At 30.3% G+C, this 26,764-nt stretch overlaps 3 protein-coding genes across 9 annotated transcripts; 1 reads left to right on the top strand and 2 right to left on the bottom strand.

Annotated features, from left to right (window-relative positions):
• Nucleotides 1-5,261: 5,261 nt before the first annotated feature.
• LOC114184682 (cation/H(+) antiporter 15-like) lies at nt 5,262-7,904 on the bottom strand. Its single transcript, XM_028071996.1, has 3 exons — nt 7,713-7,904; nt 6,594-7,601; nt 5,262-6,497 (listed from the first exon to the last, which is right to left on the bottom strand). The coding sequence occupies exons 1-3, from the start codon at nt 7,902-7,904 to the stop codon at nt 5,262-5,264; spliced, it is 2,436 nt and encodes an 811-aa protein (XP_027927797.1).
• Nucleotides 7,905-10,212: 2,308 nt separating this feature from the next.
• On the top strand, nt 10,213-15,711 carry LOC114185406 (protein SPA1-RELATED 3-like). 5 transcript variants are annotated; one of them, XM_028073112.2, is made up of 8 exons: nt 10,214-10,368; nt 10,709-11,759; nt 11,926-12,083; nt 12,786-13,737; nt 13,819-13,965; nt 14,097-14,408; nt 15,066-15,125; nt 15,215-15,711. In XM_028073112.2, the coding sequence occupies exons 2-8, from the start codon at nt 10,920-10,922 to the stop codon at nt 15,401-15,403; spliced, it is 2,658 nt and encodes an 885-aa protein (XP_027928913.1). In that variant the 5' UTR covers nt 10,214-10,368; nt 10,709-10,919; the 3' UTR covers nt 15,404-15,711. The 5 variants fall into 5 exon arrangements, with proteins under 5 accessions (XP_027928919.1, XP_027928913.1, XP_027928914.1 ...); XM_028073113.2 differs by having other exon boundaries at nt 10,219-10,368; nt 10,760-11,759; XM_028073117.2 differs by lacking the exon at nt 10,214-10,368 and adding an exon at nt 10,438-10,591 and having other exon boundaries at nt 10,760-11,759.
• An 884-nt stretch (nt 15,712-16,595) lies between these two features.
• On the bottom strand, nt 16,596-20,196 carry LOC114183334 (beta-glucuronosyltransferase GlcAT14A-like). Of its 3 annotated transcripts, none has more exons than XM_028070317.2 (5): nt 20,051-20,196; nt 18,595-19,318; nt 18,398-18,473; nt 18,148-18,263; nt 16,596-17,515 (listed from the first exon to the last, which is right to left on the bottom strand). In XM_028070317.2, the coding sequence occupies exons 2-5, from the start codon at nt 19,163-19,165 to the stop codon at nt 17,016-17,018; spliced, it is 1,263 nt and encodes a 420-aa protein (XP_027926118.1). In that variant the 5' UTR covers nt 19,166-19,318; nt 20,051-20,196; the 3' UTR covers nt 16,596-17,015. The 3 variants fall into 3 exon arrangements, with proteins under 3 accessions (XP_027926118.1, XP_027926119.1, XP_027926120.1); XM_028070318.2 differs by lacking the exon at nt 20,051-20,196 and adding an exon at nt 19,885-20,032; XM_028070319.2 differs by lacking the exon at nt 20,051-20,196 and adding an exon at nt 19,797-19,873.
• Between the last annotated feature and the right edge of the window lie 6,568 nt (nt 20,197-26,764).

Below are 26,764 nucleotides of genomic sequence, written 5' to 3'. Positions count from 1 at the left end.
GGGGGAACCAAATCACATGTTCTTGGATTCATCTCAATAAAAGACATCACAAAAAAATTCTAATTTCTCATATAATATATATAATGATATAAATTTATTTCATCTTCTTGTTTGTTACTTCTTAACACCTTTTTCTCCTATTAAATCACAATACTTTATCAAAGTGGGACCATCCAGAAAATAATTTTTGGAAAGTGAACTTCTATGACCAATGAAAGTCAAAAAAAGGGTTAAATATGTTTTTGGTCCCTCAAGTTTCAGGGAAATTTGTAATTAGTTCCTCATCAAAACTTTTGACCAATTTAGTCATTCATCTTTCAACATGCATGAATTTAGTCCTTTTAACCAAATTTTGTTAAGTTTATTTGATGTTTCAAGCGCATTTCATGATAGTATTTAAATTATTTACATTGTTTGATACATTTTTACTTCAATGTTAACTTAAATTGAAGTTTAAAAGGACTAAATTCATGCATTTTGAAAGATGAAGGACTAAATTGATATAAACTTTTGATGAGGGACTAATTCCAAAATTCACTGAAACTTGAAGGACCAAAAACATATTTAACCCTAAAAAAATAAGAAACATGGTCATAAACAAAGTCTTATCACTCTTTCACATTCACTATATTTTTTTCTAGAGACAACTGTTTTTATTTTTATTAACCGATCATATTTATCTTAGCCATCCAAATTAACATTTTGAGAACTTTCAAGATAATCATAACTTCTTCATCCTAAATTAAAACACTATTTTGATTTTGTAATATTTCCTACTTTTAAGAAGAAAAAAAGATCCTCAATCATGCACACGGTTTTTTACAAGTAATTAGAAAGTATTTTTATTTTTCTGTATAATTAACAAATTAAAGGAAAAAGTAACTGAGCAAATCACAAAATGTTAAGAAATGTGTATTTTTTTTTTTCTGAAAGATTTTCTTTCTTTCTTTTATATACGTTTTCCTCTGTTATATAAGTTTATTAAATGAGAATTCAATTACATTTATTATTAAGGATGTTTGTAATTGTATCAAACTCTATACATATTTTTCAAATTAAAGTACCGAGTCCCAAATAACTAGCGAATAGTTAAAATTTGTCTACCAATTTAAAGTTGTAAATGTAAATATAATTATTTCACTTTATAGATAAAATATAATACATATAGCAAAGTAACAAAAAATTAAAAAAGATGCTAGTAAATTTAAAATAATGTGACAACATATGATACGAAGACAATATAGAGTCAGATTTTTCCAAAAGTGAAATAGTTTTGTTATAATAATTACTAAAATATTTTAAAGTTTTAAATTTCATAAATATTTTATTTTGCAATAATAATTTTGCTATACATATTGCTTCTCATCTCTTCCACTAAAAGGTTTCAACGGTATAATTATTGATACGTTACTTCATTTGTGAATTTATTAAAAAACAACTCTTCACCGTCATTCATATTAGAATTGGGTATCAAATAGTTGATATATCGATAAGAAACAATTTTCAAAATAAATTGAGGGACTAAAAAATATATAACGCTATAAAATATACTTAATTAAAACTAATATCATAAATAAGTTGATTATAATTATAATTTGATTGTAGGGATGGCAACAGGGTGGGAATGAGTTCCGCAATCTCATATCTATCTCATATCTATCTCTGTAGAAAAACTTCATCCCTATCCACCGGGTATCAAACTTTTGTCTCATCTCCATCCCCACAGGGCAATGGGTATAATCTCGTACCCGTACCCGTTTTCTTACTACTTCAATATTAATTTTAATTAATTTTTATAAAAATAAAAAATTACGGTTAAGAAAACATAATATTATCAAATATTCAATACTATGAGGATGATGATTTCTTCGATATCAAATACTTTGAAATAAATTATAATTATTTACATTTTAGATTAGAATACCAAATAAAATTTCTTGAGAACCAAAACATTTATTAAATTTGCAAACATTAATAAAACCTAGTTGATAAACTTTAAAAATATTTAAAAAAATATATAAAAGGAAAACAAATATTCAAATTAAAATATATTTTAAATGTTTGTTTATTTCAATTTTTTAAATTCTAATGAATATATTTTTTATACACTAATAAAAGTTATAATAAACATAATAAAATTTTGACATAGATCTTGTATCTTTTGAACTCCAATATATGTTGGATGGTAATAAAAAAATATTCATGGCAATTACATTAAATTTTTATATTGTAGTAAATAAAAGTTATTTATACAATTATAGTGAAAAATTTACAGTATGATTGATAATAAGTTAGAAAATAAAAAATAATTAGATAAATTATATCGAAATAGTATTCTACATGATGAAAATAAATAACAAATAAAAATATTAAAAAATTAACAAATGTGTGTCTTAGAAACAATTTGAGAGACTATTGAAATAAATCGTACAAAGAAAAATAAATGTATAATTAAGAGTATGATAAGATGAAAAATACCTTAGAAATCTAAGAAAACTTTTCAAATATCAACATATATACTAAATGGTTGAGAAATAACGAAAATTGTTTTAGTGAAACAAAAGAGTTCTTCAAATGAAACACAAATGAATAATGATAAGTAAATAATTTTTTTATATTACCTAATAAATGAAAGGTTTATGTTATTAAACACTTAAATTGAAAGTACTAAACATTCTTATGTGAAAAGAAAATATATAATAAATAAAAATATTAAAAAATAATAGAAATATTCAAATGTGAGACATACAAATTTTTAATTGACATACATCATTTTAACATAATTACATAAAGGTTATGATAAGATGAAAAATATATTGGAAATGCGAATGAGTTTCATGACAAACCAAATAATTAGAAGAAATAAAAAATTGAAAGTATATATATATATATATATATATATATATATATATATAGGTTATTTAATTAATTGTGAATATTTTAATAATTTAAATAGAGATAGAGATATGATGGGGACAAGTATTATAACGAGGATATATACATCCCCATACCCAATTGAAAAAGTCGGGGATTCTCCATACCCATACCCATTCATACCCAGTCAATGTGAAAATTCCTCATCAAAACGGGAGCGAGTTCGGACAATACCCACGAAAACAGGTTTATTTCTCATCTCTAGTTGATTGATTGATTATAATTAAAGCTTTTCAAAATAAATTTATTTAAAATTATTAAAATGTATTAAGAGAAAAAAAATAAAATAATTTATTGAATTAACATTTGTTATTTACGAAAAATAATAGTTATATATAATAATAAAATATATTAATAATCTAAATATAAACGAAAATATAATAATTGATTATATATAATATTTATAATACCAGGAAACTAAATAATTTATTATATATAATATCTATAGTATATAATTAAATTTTATTTTAATATCTGCTTCATTGAAGAATAAAAATGGATAATTCCTAATTTGTCAATGAAAGCATTGAAAATAGTATTTACCCTTTTTAAAAAATTCATTCGAAATTGATCATCACATACTTTATTAATGCACGAAACACATTCTTAAGAACCAACCTTATTAACTTTTAATTTAAATTTCTAAAGATCATGTTAAGCAGATTAAAATGTCTGAATATATGGTTGACATGTGTAATTTAAACAAATATTTCTTTTGTTTATATTTTTTTTCCTTTTTTTTTTCTTCCTCGCTTCTTCTTATTTCTTCATCTTTACTTTGCTCCTCCATTCCCCATCAAAATCAACTTTCGTAAACAATTGATTTCAACTTTTGGGTCACTATGCTCAATTGCAGAGTGAAGAATGAGGTAGGTTGAAGATGAGGGTGAAAACGGAGGTGCAGGATGAAGATGAAGAAGGGAAAACAAAAGAGAAAGAAGAAAGATAAAAAATTATAAAATAAAAATCAGAAAAAATATATATTTTTTAAATACACATGTCAACCATGTGTTTAAACCTTTTAATCTATCAGCATGCCAACTTAAACTCTGGTTCCACAAGATGTATTTGACACATTAATAAATTATGAGGATCAATTTTATATGAATTTTTTTAAAATAACAACTAAACATGTTTAATCTTTTTAATATTATAGTTTTAAAACATTTTACAATATTAATCAAATCTTAATTAAACAAGTAATTAAGTAATTCATTAGTCGTGATGAGAATTCTAAATCTATTTTTTTAAAAGAATTTTATTTCCACTAAAATAATAAATGAAAATGTTAGCATGTTTTCTTATCTTCTCAACACCTATAGAGTGCCTTGTTAAATCTTATTAGTTAACCTAATTTAACTAGTTTTATTTCAGACTTCCCAAAAACTAAAAGTTAAATAATATAAATTTAAAAACTTAGAATATGTGATAATAACCATAGTGAAACACTTTTATCATTTATCCAATCTAACCTTTATAAATATAAAATATAAAATATAAAATGTCAAATGAATTGTGAAATGAATGATATTTGCATCTTTCAAATTGAAAATCATTATTATGTGTTATTTTTTTCATCACTCTTGGTATGATTATATGACATGTTAATCTACTTTACTTTTTATAGGATTAAATATATTTTATTATTTTAATTTATATTATTTTTTCAACATATTCTATCTAAAACAAAGATATGAATTAGAGTATGTGACCATCAATAATAGTAAAAATAAAAAGGATATTATCTCGTTAGTTTGTTATATTATTTTTCTTGGTATGTTAGTTCAAACATGCAAACTTTAGATTCATGTGATTAAGAAACAAGAGTGTATATAAATATAAGAGAGAATAAGAAAATGATAAAATTAAAACTAAATTAAGTTACAAACTAAGTTGAATAAGGATGGGTACATGTATTTTCCGAATAAAAAGAAAATCATTTTTCAAAATATTACAAATAAATATCAATGTATAATGAGAAAAATTGGAAAGAAGTACTAAATTTTAAAAAACAATAAATTAGTATGCAAAAAATGGTTAAGAGATATAAGAAAAATGAAATTTGTTTGTTTGTTAGTTTTATTGAGGAATATAAAATGACAAAACAAAACAACCCTAAAATTAAACACAAAGGAAATTATATGATATTGAACAAATAATCACATTTATTAAGAAGTGAATTTTAACTCTAATTTAGACTCACAAAATTGGTTTATCAAGTAAGGCTTGCAACCACTTATATATTGTAAATTGATATACATCAAGCTAAGAAAATATTTTCTTGTAAATCCTTGTGCTTCATGCAGACCTCCATGTTCATTTTGTCTTTAGACAACAGACTCAAATGTGCCTTTGTCAGTGGCCTTCTGGTTAAGATTATTTCCAAAAACCATTCCTCCATATCCATACTGTTGAACAACAAGCACAGATGAGCGTGAACCAAAATTGTTTGACACCAAAATGTCCCCTATAACACCAAGTTCTAAGCACTCGCACCATTCCATTAAATTTGAGAAGACCTTAGAGTTCCTACAATTTCCTTGACCAACAATGTAAATATCACAACCATATTTTTCTATCTCTTTGAGGACTGCAGGAATATCTTCACCACTATGAACATCAATCTCTGAGTAGGATATTGAATCACTATTGTTAACCGCTGTAAGTCTGAATGTGCTTATATACTCTTCATCTAACTCTTTTTGCCTGTCTGTATCTATTACCGCAGATAATATCCCTTGTGCTTCATCGGGAACTAAACCATCTAATTTTGCTGCTTCACCCAACAAAAGAATTCGAACCACTGAGAGTTGTGTTCCTGAACGTCCTGCCATTCTCCATGCAATGGCTAAGGCTTCACGGTCATCAGGACCCCCAACAAAGACTACACGTATATGAAGGTTCGTTTTGGGAACTAACCCAAAATCACGATCAACAAATATTCCCACGGAGCAAGGAGCACCTTGCATTACATTTTGGTTTATATCTTTGTATACAACATTGGTTACTTCTAAAGTACCTTCTAAACTTAATTGTTTGTGAAATGGAAGAAGAATTAAGCTTGTGCGTTTCTCATCTGCTGAATGGTATATGTCCTCATGAATAGTTGTATATGCTGACACCACATTTAAGGTCTCAACTCTAACAGCGTCATATGCCTCTCCAAGTGCATCAAATGCGTTGTTAATGCTTTCTAACTCTTCTTGTGACCTGGTCAGGTTTTGTTCTCCGAATTGGCTCCTATGCTTCCCTATATGTGCAACAACTAGGGCAGCAGCACGTCCAGTAAGTTCGACAAGGTACAAGGCAAAAACATGCACGGGGGAAACTCTCGTGGCATTAAAACATTCAATTATGTTAATCATGCTTGCAGCTTGACGAGTATTGTGAACACATGCTATAAATCGGAGCTCTGCATCAACTCTTAGTTTTTGTACGGTCTTTAGCTTATTCTGTTCAAATAGCTGTCTTGGTTTGTATACGACATTGATGATGGGAGACACAACTATGGTCATCAGAAGAACAGCGGAAGTTATAACGGCATAGGTAGGTATAGAAAATATCTGCAATAACACATCACAAGAACTTAGGAATTAGACTACAATTGTATATCTAAGAAACTAAAGCACTTGAATACAACATTTTAAATAGATCAATACCGTTCTATCCCAAGCAATGTTCAACATTATTAATGCCATGGTGCCTTTATTATTCAAAATCAAGCCTAAGGTCAAACCATCTCGAATACGCATACCAAAGAAAAACGTGACAAATAAGGTGCTTAAAATCTTTAAAGCACACAACAAAAGTATAATCACAACTGTAAAGGGCCAACTTTCTTGGGAGAAAATTGCGATCAACATAAGTCTCATCCCAGTTCCAGTAAAGAAGAGAGGTACTAAAAAGCCACCAACAAAATCATCTGAAATTGACATGACCAATTCAGCAAATTTCCCATTTGGTAAAATTAATCCAAAAACAAAAGCCCCAACAATGGCATGTGCACCAAGAAAATCTGAAATACATGAACAAGCTAAAACCCCCATGATTATAAATAGCAATTGGTTATCATTCCATTCATCTTTGTCTTCCTTGCGATCAATAAACCATTGAATGAGTGGACGTACCACAAAGATGCACACAATAATGAATGTTATCGTGGATAACACAGTGTAGATAGCTCCTTTACCATTAATAGAAAATGGAACAAATAAAGTGAAAAGAATCCAACCATAGGTTTCACCAATCATGGCTGCTGTTAAAGCTGCTTTCCCAAGACCAGTATAAAGGAGCTTAAGCTCAGAAAGTGTGTGTGCTACCACAGGAAAACCTGTAACAGTAAGAATTAAAGTCCAAAGTATATAAGCATTATTTGTACTTTCCTCAAGGGGAAACATCATAATATGTCCATATACATTTCGAAACAAAGCATATAAGCATGGTGCAACGAGTATAGGAAAGACGATCCCAGCAATTGCGATGCTTGCAGCCTTCTTGTTCACATTTAGAATAGTATTTAAGTTCATCTCCAATCCACTAAGGAATGCATAATAAATGAGACCAATATGAGAAAGGACCTCTACATTGACAACCCCATTAACCGGAAAAATGAACTCAAAAATTGCCGTGAATCTTCCAAGTAGTGGTGGTGTCAGTAGGAAACCAACCTAGGTAATTATAATTTAGAATGTCCACACATTAATTGTTAGAATGCCACATATAAGAAATTTTGAGATAATTTTCATAAAAAAAAATAATTTCGAGATTTATTTACTTACAGAGATTTGTGAAATGAGACGAGTTTGATGCAGAGGTTTGTAAATTATGGAAAAGAGACGAGATAACACAGCAACAAAAGCAATTTGAATTGCTAGAATAGGGAGCTCTGTTTTCAAGACTTTATCGGTTTTCCAAAATTGATTAGGATTAACTATAGATACGTTGTAACATGCAGGTATTGTGTCTGTCATTGTTCCTTCGATTTTGTATTTGATACACTTATTCTTGATGTTTCTTCTACTATGGTGTTTTCAACCTTTATATGTTTTTTCTTTTACTCAAAGAACCTAAGATTAAAACACATTACCGGTATGTAACAACATAATGCGTCATCGACAACATAAATTCCACCTATACATATCTATTTATGGTGTCACTTATCTTATCATATTTTATGGTTAGTGTCATTTTTGGTTTGACACAACAAATAGTCAAAACTTTCTATAATTACATAAGTGCATTATTGTTTTATACAACCAATTTATTAATATTTTATAAAATATAAATTTTAAATATCTTAATTTAATATATTGTTATTAAAAATCAGTTATCATTGTTACGAAAAATGGGTTATCATTTTAAGTTCCTATTGATAGCTTATGTGGTTATATATCTTCCTTGATATAAAAAGAACATGCAATAATTAGTTTTTAGTTTTTTTTACCAAAAAGAATCTAAGTAAATCAATTTTAGAACAAGCATGCAACCTCTCATCCATACAAAGTCAAAAACATGCATTTTTCATGTTGAAAAATAAAACTAAAATATACAAACTTGATTTTTGTGAAATTTTTTCACATGGAACCTATAATGTAACTATTTCAAGTCAAATATTACATGAGACTTGGAATAGTCTCATTTGTTGATTACAATATTTTAAAAGGTGATATTTTCACTTAGTTGAAGTATTAAACTTTGTTTGCTCATTTTGAAAAAAGAAGAAATATACTTGTGTCGCCTTTGCTTCATTATCATCTGACTCTCTCTTGACCAATTGACTCTTCTTCGTTAGTTTATGTTCTTAGCCTTCTAGTCCAAGAAATGAGATACTTACAAAAAATACATTACGCTCAAGTTAACATTTGATTACATTTTTGGAAAGGTAATGTTATGTGTTAGAAAAGTTTGCCTTTTACCCAATTACTTACTCCCATTTATCCCATTTATTGAGATGACAAATGGGTTTCAAGTTAAGGCCCGAACATATTTTTATTATGCTTTTGCATTATACACTTATTCTTAATTGTTTTCTATTTTCGTAATATCCTCTTTGCCGATAGACTATGTTTGACGGGTTCTCTTTGATAGTTTTAAGGATCAAAGTTATCTCTAGTAAAATTTGAGACAAATTATCACTTTGTAGCGTGAGTTTACTTACCTTTTTCAAACCATTATTCTAAGTTTTATATGTTAGTTAATCACAAATTAACTAACATATACAAAAAGACAATCCACAAACTATAGAAAGAAACGTAATCATTGTAATATAAATTTGTATATAAATCTTTGATACTTAATTCTCTATTCTATCTCTTAGAAAAATGAATTAACTAATGATTACTCCTCAAATTAAGAAATGGTTGTCTCCTACATTGAAATTGGGGATCAAGTAGACAATATAAAAATGAAGCCAGCAAAAGGGATCATGTTAATGATTAAACTGTTTAATTAGTATCTTTATTAAGATCGATGTTATATGACCAAATAAGACCGCACTTTGCCTAACTCTAAATTAATTGTTTATTAGCTTAATGTCTCCGTCACTAATAACCAAGAGGATATGATTTTTCCACTTTGGGATAGGCCATGTGTTTCGAAATCTGATACCACATATTCTATATTTTCTGCTCCCTCTTCTTCTGTCACATGTTTATTTCATATTCATTTTTTTATTATGTTCTTAACTGTGTGAATGAGTAAACGAAAAGTATGAGAGAAAAAAAAATTACTTATGGTAAAAACTATAGTTTATGATAAGATTTTTATATCGATCTATCTATGGATCTTTATTATTGATCAATAAAAAAATGTCATTAGAAAAGAAAGAACAGTAATTATAGGAAAATATAGTACTTGTTAGCAGAATCTTAATAAAATAATATATGTGTGCGTGACTTTTTGGAAATTTCAAAGATGACCCAAGAATTATAATAATAAAAAAAATCTCTCACACAGAACCCTTTGAGGCCATGGTAGAGCCACGTATGAAGGAAGGGAAAGATAACGAAAATGAAGAGCAAATGAAATGCAGAGTCCTTGACTCAATGCTCAAAAGGGTAACAAAATAATAGAATACCCAACGTGGAAACAAACTGAGACTGCGATGAGAGGTTAAAGAGTTGCAAAGTACGGCAAAACTTTACTTTTGTTAATTCCAAACATTTTCTTTATTCCATTATCAGTTTTTTTTTTCTTTTATATTATTGGTACTGTTGTTTCTGTGGGGGAGGTGTTGTTTGTTCTGTACTTTTGTTTTATTTTTTTATTGTGTGTTTTTTTCTCTTTTTTGTGCTTTTTTTATAATAAGAAAAATGTTTGGAATTTATGAGGCTGTTAAGCTTCAGTGTGCTTGTGTGCAACTAGAAAGTTTTTGTTGTGTGGTTCTGTTGCGAGGTTGGCCTAGCAGAAACAGGAGATCCTCCTATGGTGTCACTGGTACACCTCTATCTCTCTCTCTCTCTGTCTCTTCTTCTTCGTCTTTCTCTCTTTGTCTATGTGTCTCTAAACATGTACCTCTCTATCTACCTATTCACTAACTCTGATGGGTGGGTGGTGGGAAATTTTGATCAATCTGGATAAAGTTTGGTGCTTTTTTTGGAGGGTCTGTGTATGTTTCCTCTAGTGTTGGAGTTGAGAAACCTTTAACCTTTGTGGAAGGGTCCGTGTATCTTTTTCTTTTGGTTTGGTTCTTGGTTTCTTGGATTTTAATCTGTCCCTGTTAAAAAAATGCTTTTCTTTTTGCTTTATCTGAATATATATTGGTTTTTGTTTAAAGGGTAAGATTGCATACTGAAGAGTTTGTGATTTCGTGGTGCTGACTTCACAGGAAGTTGTGATCGTGTAAAGTGTAAAAAGGGTGAGAGGTAGATTTTGATACAAGGGTTTTTGTGGTTTTTCTGGAGGCAGTGAAATGAGTTTTGAGTTATAATGGTGATGGTGGAGGTGCAAGAGTGTGAGGGAAGTTGGAGGAGGATCATAGTTTTTGGATGTGTTGTTGGACTTGGCCTACATGCAACTCTAACTGGATGAAGATGGAGGGTTCTTCAGGGTCTGCTTTTCAGAATTCTGGCAGTTCCAGGGCTTTGAACAGTTCTGGTGTCTCGGACAGAAACCAAAGAGTTCATTATCCAGAAACCAAAGGTGATCAAGCTAAAAATTTGGGTGGTGGGTTTTCTGGGTTGTGTGAAGATGAAGTGGATGTTGACCCCTTTTATGGTGCTGTGGAATGGGGTGATATTAGCTTGAGGCAATGGTTGGATAAACCAGAACGATCGGTCGAGGCCTTTGAATGCTTGCACATATTTAGGCAAATAGTAGAAATTGTTAGTGTAGCGCATTCTCAAGGAGTTGTAGTTCATAATGTGAGGCCTTCCTGTTTTGTCATGTCTTCTTTCAACCATATCTCGTTTATTGAATCAGCATCTTGTTCAGATACTGGCTCGGATTCTTTAGGAGAAGGATTGAACGACCAAGGTGGTGAGATCAAAACTCCAACATCTCTCTGTCCCCATGATATGCATCAGCAGAGCTTGGGAAGTGAAGATTTTGTGCCTGTCAAGACTTCTACAACCACTGCTCGCTCTGATTCTAGTTGCATGTTGTCGAGTGCTGTGTATGCAGCTCGTGCATCTTTGATAGAAGAAACAGAAGAACATAAAATGAAAGATAGGAGGAAGGATGAGGAAGTAGAAGGGAAGAAGCAATCATTTCCAATGAAGCAGATACTGCTAATGGAGATGAGTTGGTACTCTAGTCCTGAAGAGGTTGCTGGTGACTCTAGTTCTTGTGCTTCAGATGTTTATCGATTAGGGGTTCTTCTTTTTGAGGTTCATAACAGAAACTGTGTAACTCTTAAGTTCTTATATTTTAATAGGGTGCTTTGATATACTTTATCTTCTTCACTTTGTTGTCACAATGGATGTAAGATATAGTGTTGAAAGTCCCTGTTTACATTTTTATGTACTCTAATTTTATTATCTTGCATGTGACCAGCTATTTTGTCCGCTAAGTTCGAGAGAAGAAAAGAGTAGAACCATGTCTAGCCTTAGACATAGGGTTCTTCCTCCACAGTTACTTCTAAAGTGGCCCAAAGAAGCTTCCTTTTGCTTGTGGTTACTGCATCCTGACCCTAGTAGTCGTCCAACACTGGGGTAATTGTCTTCATCGCATGGTTTTTACTTTTTTTTTTAATATTACATAACAAAATTCCAACTTGTTTGTGATGTTTCCCAATTACCTGCCATTTGAATGCCTGGTTTTCTTACCCCTTCTTGTTTTCCAATTCTTCAATTTATGAGATACTAAAAGCTTTTTGATTCTGCTAATTGGCAATTTATTTTGAATTAAGTCTTTATTATCTGTTTTTACATTAAATTCCTGAGATTATATAAGCTTTAAAGTGTCTGATTTGCTTATCTCTCAGATTCAAGGCCCACTATGAAGTGTCTATCCCAGAAACTAGTTAAATAGGTTCAATAATAATAAAGGATGAACATGAGAGTTTATGTGGTAACTTTTTCCTAATCTTGCTGTGTTGGATTGATTTAGTTTTTCAAGATCTAATATTTATAATTTTTGTGAAGGTGGAAGATAGGTAATAAATCATTTGCCAAACAAATATGACAGTATTGTGTTGCATTTGCTTTGTTGCTGAAATATTTTAGGAATTTCTACCCAAAATAAGATTTTTTTAATGTTTCTCTCTATAAGAATTCATGGGAACTTGAAGCTTCAATTGGCTTTTGTCTCACGTGAAGAATCATAGCTTTTTGCACCATATATGCTATATGGATACAACTAGTGTCCATTGTTAGAAACATTACACATTTTCTAAACCAATTGTTGTGTTGCAGGGAGTTGTTGCAGAGTGAGTTCCTTAATGAGCAAAGAGATGACATGGAAGAACGTGAAGCAGCGATAGAGCTGAGACAAAGGATAGAGGATAAGGAGTTGCTGCTAGAATTCCTTTTGTTACTTCAACAGAGAAAACAGGAAGTTGCTGAGAAGTTGCAACACACTATCTCTTTTCTGTGCTCAGATATTGAAGAAGTGACAAAGCAGCAAGTTAGATTTAAAGAGATTACTGGTACTGAACTGGGGAGTGATGATCGTTCAGCATCAAGTTTTCCATCAATGACAGTTGTGGACAGTGATGATTCTGCATATGTAGGGACTAGAAAACGAGTGAGGCTAGGGACTCATGCTAAAAACAATGAGGAATGTGATGATGATGATGATGGAGGGGATGATCAGAAAAGTAATGGAAGTTTTCTTTCAAAAAGTTCACGGCTGATGAAGAACTTTAAAAAACTTGAGTCTGCATACTTTTTAACGCGATGTAGACCGGCCTATCCGTCTGGGAAACTGGTGAGTAGGCATCCTCCTATAACAAGTGATGGTAGAGGATCTGTTGTTTTGACTGAAAGAAGTTGCATCAATGACATGAAATCAAAAGAGCAGTGCAGGGAGGGAGCAAGTGCTTGGATAAATCCTTTTCTTGAGGGTTTGTGCAAGTATTTATCATTCAGCAAGATAAAGGTTAAGGCTGACCTAAAACAAGGGGATCTATTGCATTCATCCAACCTTGTATGCTCACTCAGTTTTGATCGTGATGGAGAATTTTTTGCTACTGCTGGTGTGAATAAGAAGATTAAAGTGTTTGAATGTGATTCAATCATAAACGAGGATCGTGATATCCACTACCCAGTTGTGGAGATGGCTAGCAGGTCAAAGTTAAGCAGTTTATGTTGGAATGCATACATCAAAAGCCAAATTGCTTCAAGCAACTTTGAAGGTGTTGTGCAGGTAAGTAAGTCCATTGTCCATTGCCATGCATGAGTTGTTTATGGAATGTACAACAATGTTGTAACTTGTCTTGTTATTCAGTTGTGGGATGTGACAAGAAGTCAAGTACTGTCTGAGATGAGGGAGCACGAGCGGCGTGTGTGGTCGATCGATTTCTCGTCAGCAGATCCAACAATGTTGGCAAGTGGGAGCGATGATGGTTCTGTCAAGCTATGGAGTATCAATCAGGCAATTCCATTTTTGCACTTGGTGGATGTCAGCTTTGAAACTAAACGTACTGCAGTCATCTGTTGCATGTTTTGTGTATATTATGCTGGATGTGTAATGAGTTGTTTCTCTCACCTGGGATGTTTCTGCAGGGAGTTAGTGTTGGAACCATCAAAACCAAGGCAAATGTATGCTGTGTTCAGTTCCCTCTGGATTCTTCTCGTTTCCTTGCATTTGGTTCAGCAGATCATCGCATATATTACTATGATCTTCGCAACCTTAAAATGCCGCTCTGTACTTTGGTTGGACATAACAAGACTGTTAGCTACATCAAGTTTGTAGACACTGTCAACCTTGTCTCAGCTTCCACAGATAACACTTTGAAGCTTTGGGATTTGTCCGCGTGTGCATCTCGAGTTATAGACACACCGATTCAATCATTCACAGGTCACGTGAATGTTAAGGTATATATCTTTTCACAAAAAGAAACTTTTGTGTTTACTGTCATGAGTTCTCTCAGTATAAGGACTTTTTTATTAATCCTTGTTCATGGAGTAGCATGTCTTGTTCTTAATGTTTGGGATCCATATACGGCTCAAATTAATTGATAGACATGTGTGTGACAATGCATGAAATATTACAAGGATAAATATGTTTTTAGTTTCTAAACTTAGACATGAAATTTGAATTCCTTTCGGTACATTTTGGTTCTCAAATTCTAAAAATGAATAAATATTAACCCAACTACATTAATTTTTTTTTTTGTGTTAAATGATGTTCTAGGCTTACATTTATATTGTTTATACCATTTGATATGTTCTCACTCAAATGCCAATTTGGAAAACTGTTTAACACATAAAAAAGAGTTAATATTGTTGGATTAAAAGAATTATATCCATTCATTTTTAAAGTTTGAGAACCAAAATGTATCTATGGACGAATATCAATTTCGCGTCCAAGTTGACAGACTAAAAATATATTTAACCTATATTATATTCTAAGTAAGGTCATTTACTATTAATTTCCATACATTTTCTCATAAGTCACTTTTTATTTTCAATTTTGAGGCACCTTATAAGCACTATGTATTGTCTTGCTGATGCATCTTTCCTTTGCTGCAGAACTTTGTGGGGTTATCAGTATCTGATGGTTACATTGCCACTGGTTCAGAGACAAATGAGGTATTTCATTCATTCCCCTTATCTGTCTATCTATCAGTTTTCTGTTGATTTTAGAGTACTAATGAAGGTAAACATTCTGTGTGGATCAGGTTTTCATATACCACAAAGCCTTCCCTATGCCTGCACTGTCATTCAAGTTTCAGAACACAGACCCTCTTTCCGGTAACGAAGTGGATGACACGGCGCAATTCGTGTCGTCGGTTTGTTGGCGGGGTCAGTCGTCCACCTTGCTCGCCGCAAATTCGACGGGGAATGTGAAAATTCTGGAGATGGTTTAGGTTGCTGACCTCTACACAGCACTCTACAGATGATACAAAGTTTGCTGAGCATGAGGTGACAGAACCTTTGTTTAAGATTAGCTTCTGTTGCCACTAAATGCTATACAAAGGAGTATATAGATTCCTTGATTATTATTTGCAAGTTGTAACATAACAAATTTTTGCATTAGTAGTTCATAGCGGAAGCAGTTAAAGAGAAGAGTGAGGTTGATCTCTTGCATAACAAAGGAAGTTCTGTAGATAGTGTCACATGGAAAAAAAAAGTGAAGGTCAAAATCTATATCAGAATTTATTACGTTTATGATCCATATTCAATTTGATAGCCATACATTCACCTAGTGGAAGCTAATATTTTTGTGTAGAATTCGTAATATCTACAGAAAAATCTACTGTTTTTAACAAAGTTTCTCCATTAATTAAATTTAAATTATACACAAGGTACCAATCATTTTTTTCATGAGAGTTTTAGTAAATTGGTTTAGTTAGTTAATTTTAGCATATGAAGATTTTTTTTTTCTTTTTTCAGTAGAAACTCGTTCAAACTGGTCCAAAATACCAATTACGACATATCAGACTACTAAATTTTGCCAAAGATTATTATATGTGGGGTAAATCGTTTCAATTAAAGCATCATTGAATGAATTGGTAGTTTTAAATAGTTATATTCCTATTTTCTTCGTTGACTAGTTAATTTTTAGGAAAACTAATATTTGACTAGTAATTATAATTTACAGCATGATTTACTTCATGATGATTAACAAAATGAATGATGGGGAAGTTGTATGTATTCTCATATAACTGAGAAAATTGTTTTTAAGCCAATTAGCACTTTTATTGCATCTCTTTTTGAAAATTTTAAAAACATTCTTAATAGTCTTGAAGCATGTTACATATTTTAAATATTGTTCAAACCAATATTCCTAACACGAGTGTGATTCAAGAAAACAGTCTCATAAATTGAAACAGATGCACCAGCGATAAAAAAACTTGTTTAATTTTGTTGCATAATAAGAGGTCATAATCTGTGACATACCAGAACATAAGCAAAGAGAACGAATAAGATTGTGCCTACCAAAAACCAACGTTCCTTCCCACAAAATCTTTTCCAAATTGTTAAAACATGTCATAATATATCAGTTAACCATTGTAACTAAACTAGAGAAAAGAAAATAAATAAACAAAGGCAGAGATGTGCATAATCCACTGAAATATCGATCATGATAAATAAATTATCCAAAATCTGTTGTCTATCAAAAAGATTGTGACTCGTGAGAAATGAAGTAATGGAAAACATAAACAAAAATGTATAAAATTCCGGGATCATAATGCAGCTAAAAAATTGTGTTACCTCTAAGTAAACAAGACCTACAAAAAGAATGATGACCCTGATGCCATCTTTGGTACTTCACATAGAGGCAACTAACTACAGCTAAGTTGGGGATTGATCATTGATTTGCTATGTTATGAATGAGGTGCAGTTTCACTATAACATCAAAAACTTGTCTTCCTTCAAGTAGGTGCTGGAATACTAATGTATCTGGTTATGGTTATGAACATAACCTTCATCTATTCAGCTCTTCCATCCACAACCACAAAAGGTTCTCAACAGGATCTATTTACACTGATCCTCACCAGATTTAGCCTTCAAAATTAGCCGAGCGACATGGCGATGAAGTCTTTGAGACCCAGGACCAGGTTTGAGTTTATAAATGTTCCCAATCTCAGAACATTTGGGTCTTCCAGTGCACCAGCCACCAAGAGGGAATAGTCCATTTCTCCTACGGAGAATTTTCTTATCAATCACATCCAAGGATGGATCATCTTGATTAAATTTTCTGGCAAAGGCAGCACCACTTTCAAACATTTTATCTGTGTCATTTATATTAAGGACATGAGGGTGCTGTTGAGGAGGGTTGTCCCAGGAAATAAAATGCAAGTCATTATTGACAATGGTTTTAGCTAACTCTGGCACATTGCATGCAACAGTCTGAAAGTATCCTTCAGGGGAAGACAAAAAATTAGTGTAGTACATGAGAAGGGTTCTTGGCAGATTGTCCCACCCCCATATGATATACTCAACAAAGTCATGTGACAAAACCATCCATGCTGAACCTGCAATGTGTGTACAATAATTCAACACAAAATCTTCATAAAGCAAAGTAAAAGGAATGCATAGTGTATCTACTAATAATGTAAAGGACTTCTACTCTATCATGTATGATTGTTATTAACTTATACTATCACTATCTTAAAAATCATCTCTAACATGAGTTACCAGTGTAAAGATATTTTATACTGTCAGGTGCATAGATTTTAAACTTAAGTAAATAACAATGGAAGTGGGGAATTGATGGTAAGCCAGAAACCAGCCATGGTAACTTATATGGACTAGAAGGAGAATTACTTGATTTAAGATTAAAGAATGAACAGTCTTCCCTCCTCCCCAGCCACAAAAACAATTTTTCCTAGTCCAAATGCCCAAAAGGAGAATCTCTCATGAAACAAGCACATTTCACAGATTGCAAGAACATAACTTATTGAAAATACACATGGATACATTTCAATTCCACACTGAGAAGTTATGTCCATCTAGAAAATTAAATGAACCAGATAACTAGTCTCTGTCACTACAGTATATATCTGATTTCATTCTCTAAGACTGTACCATTCTCCAAATTTGCATGTCAACCTTTAGAAAAGTGACCAATGACAAAGAAATAGACGGTAAAAAGGAGAAAACTAACCGGTGAATAGTTTAAATGCTGTTGGCAAAGGTCTATTAGGTTCGACCCAAAATACATCAGATTTGTTTGACATGTAAAGCCCGGGGTCTACAATTAAAGGCATTGCTCGTTTATCACTGCATATGGTTCAATTTATCATTATGTGTAAATACAGGTCTCATATGTCATGGGGGGAGGGGACAATTCATTATCTATGTCAAAACCAACCCTTGGTCTCATATTCATATGAATAAGGGAAGAAAGAACTTACAACTTCCATCCTAACTGACTTGTATGCTCAATGAAGTTAAGGCCTCTATCTAAATCTGAAAAAGTATATAGTAGATCTGCACAATTGTAAATTCATATTAGTCTAACAATAACCGAGTAGAAAAAGTTGCAATCATAAAATGTTTGAGTCAGAAAATTCTAATGGAAACAACCAACCACGTAGGATAATAAACTAACCATCCTGAGTCACAAGAGGATAGTCTGAAGCACTAAGATTAATGAACCAATCCCAATCTTTACTTCTCTTGAGCAGAATGGCACAAGCATGAAGAGTATTAGCAACCATGGTTGGTCCTCGGTAAGTGACCATGTTAGACTTTGTGATGACATAAACGTTTCCAATCTCAGCGAAAACATGTTGTCTTTCAATTCTATGTGCAATCTCATTCCTTTCCTCTATGGGGGATTCAAGGTCCATATGAACAACATAATGGTTTAGTGGATGATAGAGTGCATGGAGAGTTCTCCAAAGCTTTTCCAAATCACCTTTTGAACCAGAAATTAAATAAGCAAAACGAGGAATCCCAGACTTAGCCGGTGCCGGAGCAGGAGTAGTCCTCTTCTCCACAGAAAACGATGAAGTCTGGTTTGAGCGTAAATGAGATGGGAGAAAGAAGAACAGTGAATTGATAGAGTGAATTGAAGACACAAGTCCCATGTTGAAGGATGTGACTAGAAAGAGCATGCATATGGCTGAACACACTAGGAAAGGATATAACCATTTCTTCTCTATGTTTAAGAACCCCATAACTGAGAACTATCATGGATAATACTTCACATTCTAGATTCCATTCATAACTTCAACGCCATTTGACAATTCACTATCAAACAGCCACCACAACACACATATTTAGCATCCTCTTCAAATGTCTTCTCAACAATCTCTGCCTTGGAACAGTGTCTGTTGCATCAAAATCAAATATTATATTCAGGAAACCGTATAGTTCTCTAACTATTTCATAAGCAAAGGAATCACAGTTCCGTAATCAAACAGGTTAAGCGCCAATAAACAAATCGGTAATTAGAAACACTAAAAGATACGCATCTATGCATGTCTGGTGAAACGAGAGACAATCCTGAACATAATAAAAGAATCGAAGAAAAAGAGGCCAAAGAATATTAAAAGCATCAAACAACAACAGATTTTGCCCCTGACAATGACGAGGTGAGAAGAAAAAAAAAATGTAAGCGAATGGTGGAACGAAATTGATCACCCGAAAACATTAGCCAGAAAAGGCAACGATCTCTAACAAATCGATAACTACTGAAATTGAATCAAGATAGATTTTTAGCTCAAACGACGGTTCAAAAAGATTATTCAACACAATATGATCATCAAAGGAAACAAAAGAAAAGAAAAGAAAAGAAAAAGGAGAAACCCCAGATGAAGAATTCATTGATTGAATCTTTCACAATCCAAGAAACAGCAGAAACACACACAGAGGAACAAAAAGAGAGAAAAAGAACCTGCATGAGGAAGAACAACAGGAGCTGAAACCGAAGGGTATGCATACTCAAATAGAAAACATTAAACGATATATGTTTAGTGTTAATTATCATTATAATTATTATTATTATGATTATGCAGATCACACTAATGAATTTACTGCAGAGATAAAGACGAGAGACAAACCAGCTTTGTGATGCAGGACTTGTCCACGTCTAAGAATGACATGAGAGAGAGAGTGTGTGAGAGTGACAGAGAGAGAGGATCAAACATTGAACACATAAATTGAAAATAAGAGAAAGAAAGGTGTTTCTTTTATTGTGTAACTTCTGAGTTATAGCTTACGTTCATTTCACAGTGTTTCAATCTACGTGTCAGACAAAGCGCTTCCATTTCTTTTTGTACCTGTACATACATACATACATATATATATATATATATATATATATATATGATCTGTAACTTTTCAAGTTCTACCAATATAGGTACCCATTATCAAATATCAGATACAGTTTGTTTGGACAAGTTTTGTGCACAAATTTTGAGATAGGAAAAGTAAAGTGATTTACGTGTATATGAAAAAGTTTTTTCCCCTACAAATAGTTTATATAAAAATATTGTCCAGATATATTAATAGTATATTTTATTTTGTATTGTGTGATTTTATTCATAAAAGCTACTAAATAATATTGTTTGAAGCAGGATATTAATCATTGAATCCATAATATTATTACATGTGGTCAATAGGGTAATTATTTGTGATTGGGTTGCACTCTTGTGTTTGTGTTGGTTTATAAAGATTGATGTTTTAATAATTTGGATTAGGTTAACGTTGATAAAGAGATGATTGAAACAAATTGATGTTGCTAGTTGTAAGTGTCTATCATTGTCACAATGCTTGATAAACTTGTGAAGATTTAGATATTAAACAATAGGAGATAGCCATAGAACGATTCCCTTAATGATAAATTGGAAATCCTATTAAAAGTATTGAAAATTGGAAAAACTATCTTTTAATCAATGTGTTACATATGTTTACTTCTTTTTTTTATAACATGTTTAAGTTTTTAATTCAAGAGATTATATATTCTGAAGAAAATATTATACACCGAAAATATTTTTTTTTTAAAAAAGAGTATTTTGTCAACATGTGATGCTTATGTATTCAATATTGATGTGAAAATATAAGAAAAGTTAACAAGTGAAGAATTTTTTTTGTGGGTTTTTAGTTTAAGAAAAATATGATTTAAAACTTTGCAGTAATAAAATATAATGATGTTGGATAAATTAAGAAAGGAAAATAAATTTTAAAAAATATAGATATTTGGTTATTGAAGTTGAAATTTAGTTAATAATGATTTTATTATAATTGTTCTTATTGTTTTGACTTGAATGGAATGAGTATATTTTATGTGTAGTTTTAGAAGGAAAATTGAGAGAAAATATTTGTAGAACATGTAGTACATTTAGGAATAGCAACATGCTTAAAAGAAAGTTAAGTATGTTTTTTTTTAGTTCCTGGACATGTAGTACACTTAGGAATAGCAACATGTATAAAAAAAAATGTATAAAAAAAAATTAAGTATGTTTTCAGTTTTTGAACTTTGATGTGAAATTGGAATTAGTCTCTATCTAAAATTTTTAGTCCTCAAACTTAAAAAATGATTGGATATAGTCTTTTTAACTCAATTAAGTTAAAAAAATTTGACATTTCGAACGCGTTTTGTGTTAGTATTGAAGTTGTTTATACTGTTAGACGCATTTATGCTATAATATCTGTAAGGAAATGTGTTCGACACGTCATAAAAAGTTAACGTAATTGGGTTAGAAGGATTATATTCATTTATTTTTAAAGTTTAGTAACCAAAATATATCAAAGTTTCGGACAATGATGAATTTCAATTTTGAGTCAAAGTTCAGGGACTAAAAATATATTTAACCCCATAAAAAAATTATCCTATCCTCGTAGAAAAAAAATATTCTCATTCTTATAAATAGGTCTAAAATTTTTGTTTCATTTTTATTCACATACCTCTTATTTATTTGTTTCAAAATCAATTAATTAATTTTAAAAAAATCACAGCAAAGAAAATAAAATATTATCACATATTCAATTCTAGTTTGAAGCGGTGCAAATTTGATGTCAGTCTTGTAGGGAATCCAACATTATATGATATCGGACCTGAATACCTAACATTAAGACACGTCAGTTTTTATCTCCAGCGTCAAATTAATGTCACCCGTTATAATGCTAAGCCTTGACCTGATATTAAAAATAGAAAATAATAGACGTTCCTAATTATGCTAGTGATTTAGTGATAATGTATGTTTTATACATAGTGTGTGTTTCAATGAGATATGCATATGAATGCATGTGATAATGAAATATGGTTACATGTTATGTGATGAATGAATATACATGTTAGTACATGTTGTATAGATAGTTAGAATAATATTGTGACCTATTATAGTTGTTTGTGGGTACTTGAGATGGTATCATACATAACCTATTGTTGTCATACTATTAAATACATGAAAAAATTAAGGAAATAAGATATTTTGACTTTATTAATCTAAATAATGTAAACTAAGATATTTGAGAATGATCAATTGAAGAAGATTCATGCGTTAAACTTTGTAAGAAACTAAAAAAGATTCATGTATCAAACTTTGTGAAATGAGATACAAACTATCTTAACCTAAGGAAGTCTAATCATTATTTCTCAACACTATCCTTTCATTATTATCACAAAAATCCGAAGTTTGTTTCATTTTTAAAAGAAATTAAGGTAAAGGAAATTAGTGGTTTTTGTGTTAAATTTTAAATTTTGTTTGAGTAATGATTGTTAGGGCTATTAACTTTTGATGAATTTTGATTGTATGTGAAATGTTAAAGTGATTGTGAAATTCAATTAAAAGTGAAATTTGATTGAATTTGAGTTAAGTATAAATTATTAGTTTGTGTTAAAGTATGATCTCTAAAGCTTGTTAGGAATGTGAAATCAAGATTTGGTAGATATGTTAAATGTTGAATTGGTGTAGGTGTATTGGTCTATGCAATTTTAAAATGTAAATTCTATGCATAATTCACTTACCTTATATTTGGACGAAAGATTTCAACAATTCTAAGAAATTGAAAAGCATTGCACTTGAATTCCTTCCAAATAAATTCTCTTAATTTTCTAAATAATCTATTAAAATATCTTACATTTCAATTTTTTTGTTTTGATAAAATAATTAAATTTCTCTTATGAGATAAGCTTTTATTTTAATAATACTGATTTTAATATATAAAATTTTGAAATTAAATTTTAAAAGTATATTAGTCAACTTAAAATATTTAAATTCAAACAAATTTCAATCGGGTCGACTCTACCGAATTCGGATAAATTTCTGTCGACATAAACTCAGTCCAATTTGGCCAAATTTTGACCAAGGCTAACTCCATCGCATTCAGTAGATTTTGGCTGGGGATGACTCAGTGGAATTCAAACTAATTTCAACTGGGTTAACTCGGCCAAATTTCGACTGGTGCCACACCGACCAAATTTTGCAAAATTTCGACGGAAGTCAACTCGACCAAATTTCGTAGAATTTGAGACAAGGTCATCTCAGTCGAATTTGTCTGAATTTCTCTTTAGGCCTACTAGGTCAAATTTGGGCAAAATTTTGATCAACGTCGATTCTATCGAATTCAGCCAAGGTTGACTTTGCCGACTTAGCGAAATTCGACCAAATTTTGACTAAGCCCAACTCCAGTTGTATTAGGCCAAAGTTTTTGTCGGGGACGACTTGGTTGAATTTGTCTGAATTTCATCTAGGGTCAACTCGATCGAATGCAACCCAATTTCGAATGAGGCCGACTTGGCTAAATTTTGAGAGGGATCAACTTGGCCAAGTTTGACCGAATATGATCAAGTCAACCCTCGTCAAATTTCTATCAAGTCAGCCCCGACCTTTTTATCCTAACCAATAAGGAATTTCGCAGCTTGTGCAATTTTAATTTCCTTCCTTTTTTAGTGAATTTCAAATTTTATTATTTTAGTTATTTAAAATACCTTCTTAAAATTCCTCATTTCAAATTATTTTTAATTTTCTCATCCAAACAAGTCATTTTACTTTAAAGAAATTCAAATTCTCCAAATAAATTAATTATTCTCTTAAATTGTCTCATTCAAACATATCGTTGGAATATTCTTAACATCATTTAGTGAATTTAAGATAATGTGGAAGAAAAACGTTTTCACTCTAATGACCAATCCAAAATAATTGCGAAAAAAATGTACAACAAATACAGGTCTCACAAAAATTTGTGTTCACTAGCTAAATAAAGAGTTTGGATTCTTACTGATTTTTCTTTGTTGTTCTTTTGTTGTGCTTTCAAAATACATTGGTGACCGCCATTAATTTTAAAATTTTAAATGTATTAAAATTATCTTTAAAGTACTAAAACAGTGTGTTTTTAATGTTCAACAGATGACAACAAAAAAAACTCAATAAAGAAACTAGACTCCTAAATAAATAATAAAAAAACTATATTTATGTTATTTAAATAACTTTAAGATTTACTATTCAAATTTAAATTAATAAATATACTTTGAATAATGCTTGAAAAAATTGGAATTTTGGTGAAAAATTGACTCGTTAATGAAATACTTTAGATTGATGCGAGTAGAAATCATCGAGTTAATAATTAATTTAGATAAAGTTTAGTGTGTATTATATATAATGGAGCCATTAACTAATCTAACTGCTTGAGAACAACCTATGAATGAAAATAAGATCAAATATATGTTCAATTTATATTTTCCCGGGTAATTAAAATATAATTTAAGTTGAAATTTAATAATTGGATTTTAGTATTTGTAAATTTTAACTTTCAACATTGAATAGAAGTAATATTAATCTTTCTTACTCATTTTACAAGTATAATGACGTGTTTAACAAATGATGCATGTAGAACATCCTATTTTAAAATTCTATTTAGTTATTTAAAATTATGGATTTTTTAAGTACTTAATTCCGAATTAATTTAGTATCGTATCCAAAAGTATGAGATACATTTTATTGTGTAATTATATTTTAAGTTGATGTTGAATGTTATAAATTGTTATAAATATTAGAAATTATAGTAATGGGTCTTACACTTCGAATTATATCATGATCCACTGAAACAAAATTAAGTAATAATTGTTTTTTTAATTTTAGAGTACGCTTAAATATTAATTTAAGTAGATGCTTGTTTAAAAAAATTTAACTGATTATAGGAAAGCTTATGCTATAGACTTGAACTAAAACATATTTTAATAATCTTTACTACAGAATTGTTTAAATCAATTAAAAAAATTAAGCTACTTTTAAATTCAATCATTATTCCTATAGTTTTCTCTAAATTTGTTTTTTTTTTTTCTTTATGGTTATATTTCGTTAGTTAAAATTAAGCATATTTTAATTACAAAATCACACATTGTTTAACCAATTCAACTTTACAGTAACATGTGCACTACTGAATCATCTCAATTTTGTTCGTTTTATTTGACAACTGGGCACACTTTTGATGTATATTTATCAAGTAATAATTTTATGAAAGAAATATTTTGTTCATGTAAAAGCTTTATGGTGAAAGGAAATTGACAATGTAAACAAATAATGATATTCATTCAATGAATAATACTCAAGTAGGCACTTTGAAAATTGTGTAATGATAGACAATTTTCTCTATAAATAAAGAAAAGTAAGCAAAAGAAAATCTATTGTTTGTAAATTGAGATTAGTTTATATATCGATTTAAATTACATATTTAGATAAAAAAGTTAAATTTAGATTTTTTATAAAAGATCTCATTATAAGATTATAAGATAAAATGACATTTTTTAGAAAAAAAATACAAAAGAAATATAAATCTTATCTTATAAATTGACTTTTGTAAAATTAAGTCAGATATAATTTTACATTTTGAGAAAATATAATATTATTCCGAGTATAGTATACATAAGTTGGATATTATTGAACTTTTCTTACCTCATTCAACAATTTTTTTATCATTATGATTTTTGTGTTAGTTGATATTGGATTCATGTTCGAACATCTAAAAGTATTGAATCTTTACTAATATATTTATTTCTCACCATGAAAATTATTAAATATTTTACATTAATTAAAGATAGAATTAAATTATAATAAAAATATCATCTTATAAATTGATTTTATTGATTTTGTGATATTTAATTATGTATAGACTCACTAACTAAAAATTTTAAGTTAATTTTAATTTTTATTAAAAAATTATTTATTTATTAATGAAATGTTAAAAAATAATTGTATTAATATACCGATATGTCTTTGGTAAAAAAAATGGGAGTATATGTTGTTTTCATTATTCCACTCAATTTGTCAGATTGTCCAGTCACAATATTCTAGAAAGTCACAAGCATGCAGAAAGGTCTGATATCTTCGTCCTAAGTTATGAAAGGTACAAAAAATTTATATCAGATTTCAAATAGTCTTGTCAATTCATAGGATACAACCATAGTATGTTAAGTGCAAGGGTAAGGGCGATATGTTTTACTCAAACATGTTTTTATTCTCTAAAATTCAGAATAGATTTATGTTTCCACTAAATTTAAAATTGATTTTTTAATTTTCATTCAATAAAGTTTTATTTCTTATAACAAACTTTTATCTTACATATAAAGCATATAGGTTAAAAAAGTTAGTTCTTAGAAAATATAAGTTTTATTTTTATCGAATTCCTCCTCTCTTAATTGCTAAATAAATAATCATTTCTTTATAATTTTAATGTTAAATTACTCTTTTGATCATGGTATTTGTCGAATAGTGTCAAATTGGTCTTCCAATCTTCTTTTGTCTCAATTTGGTCTTTTTTTTTAAATGATTCAA

Source organism: Vigna unguiculata, chromosome 5 (assembly GCF_037176805.1).
Source record: "Vigna unguiculata cultivar grain cowpea cultivar isolate G323 ecotype 2 chromosome 5, ASM3717680v1, whole genome shotgun sequence".
NCBI lineage: Eukaryota > Viridiplantae > Streptophyta > Magnoliopsida > Fabales > Fabaceae > Vigna > Vigna unguiculata.
Note: the sequence above shows the minus strand (reverse complement) of the source record. Positions and strands in the feature narration are given on the sequence as shown.

Excerpts from the sequence above, each read along its gene's own strand:
- LOC114184682 (XM_028071996.1), bottom strand. The coding sequence starts at position 7,904 with ATGACAGACACAATACCTGCATGTTACAACGTATCTATAGTTAATCCT. Across the intron at positions 7,602-7,712 it reads GTCTCATTTCACAAATCTCT|GTTGGTTTCCTACTGACACC; the intron begins GTAAGTAAATAA and ends ATAATTACCTAG. Across the intron at positions 6,498-6,593 it reads ACATTGCTTGGGATAGAACG|ATATTTTCTATACCTACCTA; the intron begins GTATTGATCTAT and ends GTGTTATTGCAG.
- LOC114185406 (XM_028073112.2), top strand. The coding sequence starts at position 10,920 with ATGTGTTGTTGGACTTGGCCTACATGCAACTCTAACTGGATGAAGATG. Across the intron at positions 14,409-15,065 it reads CAGGTCACGTGAATGTTAAG|AACTTTGTGGGGTTATCAGT; the intron begins GTATATATCTTT and ends CCTTTGCTGCAG. Across the intron at positions 15,126-15,214 it reads CTGGTTCAGAGACAAATGAG|GTTTTCATATACCACAAAGC; the intron begins GTATTTCATTCA and ends TGTGTGGATCAG.
- LOC114183334 (XM_028070317.2), bottom strand. The coding sequence starts at position 19,165 with ATGGGGTTCTTAAACATAGAGAAGAAATGGTTATATCCTTTCCTAGTG. Across the intron at positions 18,474-18,594 it reads TCCTCTTGTGACTCAGGATG|ATCTACTATATACTTTTTCA; the intron begins GTTAGTTTATTA and ends ACAATTGTGCAG. Across the intron at positions 18,264-18,397 it reads AGTCAGTTAGGATGGAAGTT|TGATAAACGAGCAATGCCTT; the intron begins GTAAGTTCTTTC and ends AACCATATGCAG.